At 41.8% G+C, this 9,898-nt stretch overlaps 1 protein-coding gene across 1 annotated transcript; it reads right to left on the minus strand.

The window, feature by feature from the left end:
- Positions 1-2,847: 2,847 nt before the first annotated feature.
- On the minus strand, positions 2,848-4,404 carry ANKRD34B (ankyrin repeat domain 34B). The gene has a single exon (XM_009641143.1). The coding sequence runs from the start codon at positions 4,402-4,404 to the stop codon at positions 2,848-2,850; it is 1,557 nt and encodes a 518-aa protein (XP_009639438.1).
- Between the last annotated feature and the right edge of the window lie 5,494 nt (positions 4,405-9,898).

Consider the following 9,898-nt stretch of genomic DNA (forward strand, 5'->3'; position numbering starts at 1 on the left):
AGGGAACTTAACATTATAAATTCAGGTCTCGCTTCTCATTCTTTGCTTAAAAGACATTATGGATGACTGGAAAAACGACCAGGATTAAGATTTTGAAGGTGGCAGAAGTGTATCTCTGCTGACGTGGAACCATGGTGAGCTGCCAACAGACTGGGAGAGCCTCTCATGAAACTTTGTACAAATTTAGCTATCTTAGGTTAAATCTAGTTAACTCTTCCAGTTTTCCTGTATAGAGAGCCTGAGGAAGACTGGCGAGCGAGTACCTTTGGTAATGACTCAAAAAGGATGTGTCTGTTTCCATATTCCCTGAATGGGGGAAAAAATAACTTTTATTTATGCATCATAACGACATCAGCAGAACAAAACAGAATTGTTTTTCCTTTGAAGGTCACTTGTAACATTGATGCAACAATAAACACTAATGTTAACCTTTCATATTACTTCTGCGACAAAAGTAAGTGCAAAATACTGGCAACGCTACAGATGAACTTCACTCCTCAAGACATTTGCCTTTTTCCTCCATTGTCTGAGCATTTTGTAAAAAAATGACAGTTTCATTTAAGGGAGCAGTAACACCATATATGTAATTAATTTTAAAACCACTACAGCGGAAACTGGGCTTTATACCTTCAGCAAGGATACCAGTTAGAACGTCTGATCTGTTAGGTGATTTTTTCAAAAAAAGAACTTGTATTTTTCTAAGATATATTTTAGCTTCAAATATTTAACTTCATTGCTCCTGAGGGATGAGAAACTAAAGAAGTACGATGGTCACCTCTGAGTAAGCCAAACGTGATAGTGTAGTGGCTCACCCTGAACCTTCCCAGCTGTCGCTGGAATGCTCCGCATCCCGGGTTAGCAGCACTGTGACTGGAGGGGGGCAAAGGACACCACGGCTTTCAAGACCTGTATTTTGTGGGGAAGAATTAATTTTTGACAATTGTGATACAGATTTGCATCTTTGCTTATTCTGTCTACCTTTGAGAGCTTGGCCAGAGAACCGGCGGTAGGATCATCTGTCTTCTAGCAGCCATCACTACAGATTGGAGAGACTTTGTCGCAAAATTCATTTCAAGCTTTAAATTTGCAGTTTCAGGTCAGTGCTTGATATGCAGCTCTGCTGTGTAGAGATGTAAACCACACTCCTTTACTTCCCAAATGTTCCCTTCTTCAAAACGCGCATATGAACTTTTGGACATTCTTATATTTTTACATAAAAAGGTGTTTACAGAGACTGTATGTTTATCATCCACTGAAATTGTCTTTACTTAAGGGCAAAGCTAAGTAACATTACAGTTGTTTGCTAGGCAACGTCAGGCTGGGTGACTTTTGGCTGAAGCTGAAAAAGGCAGATGGTACCCACTGTGTATTTTTGGAAAAAAGTATCATCTCATTTCAATGTACAGAAATTCACATTATAGAGACACAATTTCAATACAATTAATTTCTGTAAATTATGACAAAACAGAACACATTCACTATTTCTCAGTCTTTAGAAGATGGGTTATAAAATGGTAAATGCGATACCAGAAATTAAGCATGTATGGAATATGCACATAGACAAGGTAGATGTCTGGAATCGCAGAACACTAAATGGGAAGGAAAAACAGACTTTAGATAGAGATACCTAAAAATAAGCAATAGCTTGGAGGCAAAGGAGTGTTTCTCATGTGTAAGACGTTCAGACCTCTTCTTCAAATTGGGCAAAATGAGGACTTCCATCTCTCAGGCGAGTATCATAACTGTCGGATTTATTTTTTCTTTTAGGTCTGTCTGAGAAGGGGGACAAAGCTCCTTGCTCCATGGCGTGTGTGTGACATGTCCTCGCTGATCAAGGCAACACCTGGTTGTGTCCCACCATCTGCATCCTGTCGTGAAAAGAAACCCAGTCCTGTGACTGGGGAGAAAGAGCTCCTGCATGATGTGGAGATCTCTCTTTTTTGGGAGTCTGGAACTACAGAAACGACCCTAGGCTAGATATGGCCTCTGCCTCCTGCCACCCTTCCTCTTTTTAAATTAGCAGATTCCAGAAATCCAATAGTTTGAGAAGCCCAGGTTGATTGACATTGCAATTAGGATTTGGTCATTTTACATGAGATTATTCAGGACTTCGTGCTTGCTGTGCTGGCTTCTTGACCCTCCCACGTGTTGTGTGCCGAGCTTGAGCTCTCCAGTGCTCTGCATATCAGACTGACTTCCAAAGGGCAGCAAGGCATCCAAAGCAGGCTCCCAGTCTTTGGCTGGGGTTTCCTGGGTGTAGCTATGCATGCAATGCAGCTCTGCAACACGAATTTTATTGACTCCGTGTATTGTCTGTTTACGTGCAGTACAACCACCGAAGCCAGAAGATGCTGCTTGTGTACACTGCCACCCTTTGTGCATGACAGTTGTGCCTGGGATTTCTGGATATTGCACAGCTTGGACAGAGTTGGACCCATGTCCATCATGACAATCAAATCTTTCAAGTTCATAAATTCCATGTGTACCGCATTTCTGGGTGGAGAAAGAGTACACATTTGGGGAAACCGTGGAGGGACAGTATTTCCAGCCTAAAGTGAGACCTGCAGTGCCTAAGACACTTTGCAGGTTCAGCCTGCCATGGGTAAGATTTCAGTGCTGAAGTTGAAAACATTATGAAGACAGTATAGTAAATATTCCTCAGTTTGCAGAAAGCAGCATCATTAGTTAAGCATATCTTCCCATATAATCTCTAAGCTATTAAACTCATTCCAAAGCAGAGCGGCTTACATCACAGACCTGCTATCTCTTGTAATATGTATTGTTACAATCAGACAGCACAGTGAATATGTACATATTCTAAAGATTTTGTAACCCTTAAATCCCCTGTTAAAAATTCACTAATTGCTTAATCTGCTCAGTCTGTAATGACTGCCTTCTCAGTAGCATTTTCGTGGTTTTGTTCTCCCTAGGGAAAGCAGGTGCTGCTGGTATTAAGTGTTTTTGTCCACAAGAAACCATCCCAGAAACCTTCTTTATGAAAGTAATACCTGGAATTGGGGGGTGAGGGTTCACATTCAGTGGTGGGAGAAATCCCGGTCTTGTCTGAGCAATATGATCTAACAGTAAGGCTCCTGAACCCCGTCTTTCTAGAAAAGCTTGATTTCTCCTGCTCAGGGTAACAGGAGGCATGTTCTCCGGTACTTCTCTAGAGCTTGATAACAGAGAGTGAGATGGAGAAAGAATCTTTTTCTTTCCTATCACTGACTTACTGTCTTCTGTGGCAGCAGGACTTAGACTCATAGTTAACTGAGAGTCAGAGCTGTAGTGATTTGCTCCTAAATTTCTTTTCTGGATAATACTGCTGAGGTTTGAACTAAAGCTGATTTGTCCCAAACTGGCATCCTTACCCACAGGAATCCCACTGGGGTTATGTTTCTCTTCAACATAAGGAGTCTGAGAGTTTATCTCATCGTATGATAATTTCCTTGATCCAGTTGGATCAAAGGTTTTCAATAAATGAGCAGTGTCTTTTATGTCAATGCTTTGGTGCCTGGTGATGAATCTCTTTGATAAGGCAAGGCCATTGATTTTGAAAGAGAGCTCTTCTTCTGGAGTAATATCCTGAAGTTCTTCTTGTAAAGAGGCAATTTTGTTCTGGTGAAACAGTGACGGAGAGCTCTTTATCCAAGGCTCAGACTGTAGCCACTGCACTTGTGCCAGCTTGGACCCAACTTTCATTGAGCTGGACTTTCTTGTTGGTGAAACTGTTTGAGATGAGTTGTCCACACTTCTTGGATGATCCAACTCTTTAAAGCTGAAGAGTGCTTTTTTAGTTTCATTTGAACTTGCAAGTGGGGATGGAGATGTTTTCAGTTCTATTTCTGATGGGGAAGTGCAAGCAGTTGGGGAATGGCATTCCTCAAGGTCTGCAGGGGGCACGTTCAAGTACTGCTTCGTTTTCTGCCTTCCCAACGGGGACTTGTCCGTTGTGATGATGATGACCTGTTTCCCTCGTGCCCTGCAGGCATTAAGAAGAACTTTGAGGGTCTCTTTGTCTTCAGAGTTTATTGCATACACAAGTGCAGAGCAGTTAGAGTGATCTTGCAGGCTTGGGTCAGCTCCACTTTTCAGGAGCAGAGACACCACTTCAGGGCCTGCTTTCTCCAGACAAGCGTGCATCAAGGCTGTCTTCCCAGACTTGTCCTGTATGTTCGGATCGGCCTTGTTTTCCAGGAGGTATTTGACCATTTTCGCCTTGCTGACACTTTGGGAGTCCACATGTTTTGTCCTACAAGCAATCATTAAAGGGGTTTCACCTCTGTCATTGCTCTCATTGATGTAGGCACCACCCTCTAGTAACAGTCTGGTGAGGCGAAGGCGGCTCTGATAGACGGCTCTTATCAGGGAATTCCCCTCCGCTGGCAGCTCCACCATTTCGGCCATCGCATTTGTCTCACTTACACCTTCCTAGTGGCTGTGAAAGAACACCTGGTTCTCAGAGAAAGTAGAGAGCTCCCCCCCCCCCCCCAAAAAAAAAAAGGAAAAAAGAGGATATAACTGTGTGAATTGCTCCTGGAATTACCCCAGTACTTTGTGAAAAGTCTGAAGATAAGGGGGGTAGGATGTATTCCACCTCCTAGACTTAAAGAAATGCATTAAAAATTTAAAATAATATTTGGATGTATTTGTAACATTTGTAGATGCTTGAAGTATGGCTGACATTTTTTTTTCTTCTTATTCTGGACTACTCAGCCTTTTGTCACACTCTGCCAAATAAGCTGCAAAAAAAGTTTAGTTCTCCACACTATAATGGCTTTATACCATTCACACCCAAGTGGCCGTGCGACAGTTGTACCACTCCTGACCTGCATCAGCGCAAGAAACAAGAACTGAATGAATCCCGCAGCATTCTTTCCACTGATGTGAGACACTGTGTCACATTCACTTATTCTTTCTCATAAAACAAAAATGCTAAGCATCTAGAAATTAATGAGAAAAAGAAATTTCACGGGTCTTGATAAATAAGCAAGCGTAGTAAAATATTTTTTATCTAAGAAGAAACTGTTAAATGGCTGGAAAATAAATGTTAATGTCTTTTATAAAAGTAATTACATTTGTGGAAGTACACTACCTTCCCTATGCTGCTTTGAAAACATACTCGTCTGAGTGAAGCAGCATGAACGAGGTGATACACAGCCTGTCTCACTCATCGTGGGGATCAGTGGGTTGGGAGGAGTCCGGTACCTGGGCAGACAGTATTGGCTCTAAAACAGAAGAAACAATTGGTAGCATCAAAGAAAATCTAGAGGTTTCACACACAAAAAATAAGAGCTTAATGAAAGGTCTTGTATGAATGTACACCTGCATACATGTAAACAACACGATTAAATTATTTTATTTATGGCTTTCATGTGCTTGCTTACCCATGTGTAGGAAAAACCTTTAGAGAAAAAAAAAAATCAATATTTAACAGTTGGCAGAGCAATGTAATTCCAAGACAAAATTAGACATGGATCTGAAAACTACAGTTGTTTATTTACGGTGTATTTCTAGAGAAATAAAAATGTTTGATTAGTTTAACTTGCAAAGGAAATTAACAGAGAATCATTTTATTTACCACTAGAAAGCACTAGTAACCTTCTAGGGAATAACTGAAGAGCAGTCATTTCTCTCTGTTTTTCTTGATATTGGAGTTTCACTTTGAATTCCAAAATCAAAGGATATCAATGTAGTGCATTCCAGAAGTCCAGCAAAAAAAAACAAAACAAAAAAGCCAGTTGAAATACACATGACATTTTTTATCACATATTCCACCAACCGCCCCTCACCTCCCTGTTTATTTCACTCCACAGCATCACTCTCTGCAGCTACAGGCGCTTTTGCTAAGCAGTGACATTCAGTGTCTTATCAGACACAATGAGAACAGTTGTTACAGGGCTTCATACACACAATATGTTACCTATTTAACTATTACACAATATAGTCATTGTTTGGTGACACGGTGTAATAATGGCCACACGTAGCATGCATTTGGGTAAGCACCTCACAATATTTGGTACGTCAGGAAAAAAAAAAAACCAGTAGACAAACGCATGAGATGAACCAGTTCACCGCTGGTAGCATTTATTTCTGGGTTTACAGCCCCCACAAAGACTGTTGTGTCTGCATGACGGCAGTCCTGTTCTAAGAAATGAAGGAGGATGAAGGAGGGCCAGAACTTCTCTGTCTGTCCTCATGAGAGCGAACACCCCACTTCTGATCACTGTTGAGAGTGGGGTCACCACTGTGATACTATCATCTTCTTTTGACTGGTTGGTCAGGGGTTTTTTCTACCCTGTCTTGATAAAACATTTTTTAAAAGTAATGGCTTTGAAATTACTTTAAGGATTCATTCCATTATACTGAAAGTACACGATCAGTGGTGTCTATCTCAGCTTTCACTAATGTGCAAATCATTATTATCAAATGCATATTTTTGACAAGTAATATAGTCAAGATTATTATCAAGTCTTTTATAAAAGCATCCACTTAATTTGTGCATTTCTGTTTCCAGAAACAAACTAAAGAGAAATATCTTTTAGCCAGCAGACATGCTGGAATTCTGGCTGTGCTCTCCCTTGGTTTTTGACCTACCTGGAAGTCATCAGTGATTTTACATTTCTTTTGTATTTATCTAAAGCTCTTCTGATACTTAACTGCTTGCTTTACATAAGTGATGGTGTATTGCACTTCTTACACAAGTCTCTTCATCTGTAGAAATACCTTTTATGGCCAAAAGAACATTAAACAGGCACAGAAGGAAGAATGCTACTCAAAGTCATGCAGCAGGCCAATGCTAAAAGTGAGACTGTTTTTCTGACATCCAATCTAATTCCTCCAATTGCTTAAATTCACTGTCTCCGTAAACTGTACCAGGACCGTTGATGTGAGTGAGGGTAGAGGCAGGCTAATCTACGCCAGCAGTTAATGTTTGGAACAGATGATTGCATAGCCAGGATGATGCATGAACCTGGCCTGCAGAAAAGTCCATGGCTGGTTTTGTGCAGGCAGGTCAGCAGTTCCAGTGTGCCTGAAATCTCACCAGGGCTTGTAGATGCTGGCAAATTTCATTTCAGAAATGCAGCTCATCATTGCATCTGCAGGCTGGGATGGTCAGGCTTGCAAAACAGGCTGGCTAATCCCTGAAAGAAAGAGATGCTATGGTCCAGCCACGTTACTTACAGGTTGACCTACGCTGTGCACTGCAAAGGAAAAGGGGGAAGTGTGGGGGCAAAGGGAAGTGGAGAAAGAAATGTAGAGCAGGGAATAAAAATCAACAAGTACTTCAGAATCAGATATTATATGAGTAAAAGGCAGTGTTACAGGTTTGCAACTGGAACAATATGATGTAGAGTACATTCTTAAATGCTGAATGAAGATAAGCATGATTTCATCTGGAGAGAGATCTCTACAGGAGAACGTGCTTAGTTGGGGCTGTGTGATCCTGAAGTTGCCACTGTAGGAACAAAGTGCAGCTGGACTTCTGTAAGACCTACACTGATGCAGGCTCAGCGGAAATACATGCCACACCTGGACTGGGTACAGCCTGCTCCAAAAAACCCCACAGCTAGCTATTTTGAAGTGAAAGACCACAGTTCAAGCAGATTCCCTAGAAGAGTGATTTCTTTGATAATTCATCACAGATGGATGCTGAACAGGTTGGGATTATAAAACATTCCTAAATCTAATTAACTGCGATGTCAGAACCACTGCATGTGTTACTGAGATGTCAGGAGTGACACCGCTGCTTCTCAGCTGGGGAGGTAAACTTGTGCCAGGGTAGCAGTTTAAAGAATGAGGAACTATGCAACCTAGCGTGTGACACTGAATCATGAACTGCTCTTCCAGACTATTCACAAATTTCAGGTGCTCTTGTACGCATAGTGTTCCTGCAGCACTCCTTCTGTCTGGGAAGAGCTTAATTTTATTTTCAAAAAGCAATGCTGTCCTGGAAAGTGCTCTGGGATGAAATAGCACAAAACACTCGTAGGATGAAAATAAATTTTTGAAGCTGCTGATGATTTGTTTCCAAGAAGTAGAGAGCCGCCATTGTGGATTTGTGCTGGATTCTATCCTGAGGTCAGGCTGGCAAACATAAGAGTGATAACAGAATCACAGAATAGCAAGGGTTGGAAGGGACCTCAGGAGATCATCCAGTCCAACACCCCTGCTCAAGCAGGTTCTCCTAGAGCATGTTACACAGGACATCGTCCAGCTGGGCTTTGAATAGCTCCAGAGAAGGAGACTCCACAGCCCCCCTGGGCAGCCTGTGCCAGGGCTTTGTCACCCTCAGAGTAAAGAAGTTTTTCCTCATATTCAACTGAAACCTCTTATGCTTCAGATTGTACTCATTGCCCCTTGTCCTGTCGCTGGGCACCACTGCAAAGAGTCTGGCTCTGTCCTCGTGACTTCCACCCTTAAGATATTTGTATGTATTGATGAGGTCCCCTCTGTCTTCTCTTCTTCAGGCTGAACAAGCCCAACTCTCTCACCCAGAGTCCTATTCTGATACAGAGCCTGCTGTCAGTGTAGTGGGAAAAGCCACCGAAACTGAAAAGTTTTAGCACTTCTTCCTCCAACCCTTGCTTCTTGATTTATAAATAGCATTTATTTACTAGGAGGAAATCTCACAATATTTTGTTACATCTAACAGTGGAAATAGTCACAAAATTGAGGGGGAAAAGGCTCATCAAATACAAACGTAAAAAACATTTTCACTAAGTAAAGGAGTGATGGATCAATATTCTTGCAAGATATTCTTTGCTTTTTTCAATGTGAAAGCCAAATTTTCTGCCCTATGTGCCTCAGCACTTTCAGAGTTACACAAACAAGCTTTCACAGTAGTGTTTAGAAAGTCTAAAATCATTCCAGTAAAATTAAGTCATCAATTCTCATCTGCGAAAAAAGATACACTTACACACTTCAAGGGCATAAACATTTAAATATTTTTGTGATTCTTCGCATCCACATTAACCCTGCAAATTCTTTCAGTCAGTATAACAAGAACTCCGATTTCCTACAGCTTTATGAATATGTTGAAATGTATCACATGTGAAAGTAGCTTCTGATTAAAAAATTACCATTTATTACAGGCAAAATTGACACCCCCCCCCCCCCTCCCCCCCCCAAAAAAAAAAAAAGTTGCCAGAATCAAGTCCAGTTTTGGAAACCTAGCCTGCCAAGTACAACTTGCCACAGCAAAGCATCTGTCTCTTCAGCCTTGTTGTTTTCCAAGGTTAACAGCAAGATGGCCAGCATCTGTACATTTCTCACTCATCTTTGCATGTCGGATCTCCCGTGTTTGTACTTTTGAAGACAGATTGGAGAGTTCCAGCCAGCTCATTAAGTACCTTTTTCCTGTCACAGCATTTATCATCTTTCTGAATACTCTTTCTCATTTAGAGGTGTTTCTTATGGTAATAATTACTGCCAGAGAGCGTTTGGAGCATGGTGGAGAGCACTAGGAGAGGAAAGTTTTCACTGGGGCTCTACATTAAGGTCAATGTTGTTGCTCAGTCCTGTTTCACAGCATCCTGACTTGTTAACCTAACGGCTCTAAAGCTTTTCCTGAGGGAGATCTGGAAAAATCAGGGACAGGCAACTTCTCTACAGAGAAGTTACAGAGACCACACCTGAAAAATATAAAGGCAGGCTAGAAGAGTAAGCATGTTAAAGGCTTTTCCCTTAAAAATCCACCGAGAAGGAAGGGACTGGTGTTTGAACTGAGAAGAGCCTGACAGAACCGCTTTGCAAGACAAACGTCCTTCAGTCACCGACCTGAACCCCTCCTCAGCATTCCGGCCACCCTAACCTGCCATAAAACGTTAAAACCCCGCGCCGTCCCCTTTCGTGCGGGGAAAGGCGAGGGCCAGGTGATACTGCAGCGGGCAGAGGTGTC

Source organism: Egretta garzetta, unplaced genomic scaffold, assembly GCF_000687185.1.
Source record: "Egretta garzetta isolate BGI_Z169 unplaced genomic scaffold, ASM68718v1 scaffold136, whole genome shotgun sequence".
NCBI classification, from domain to species: Eukaryota; Metazoa; Chordata; class Aves; order Pelecaniformes; family Ardeidae; genus Egretta; species Egretta garzetta.

Coding starts and splice junctions, on each gene's coding strand:
- ANKRD34B (XM_009641143.1), bottom strand. CDS start 4,404: ATGGCCGAAATGGTGGAGCTGCCAGCGGAGGGGAATTCCCTGATAAGA.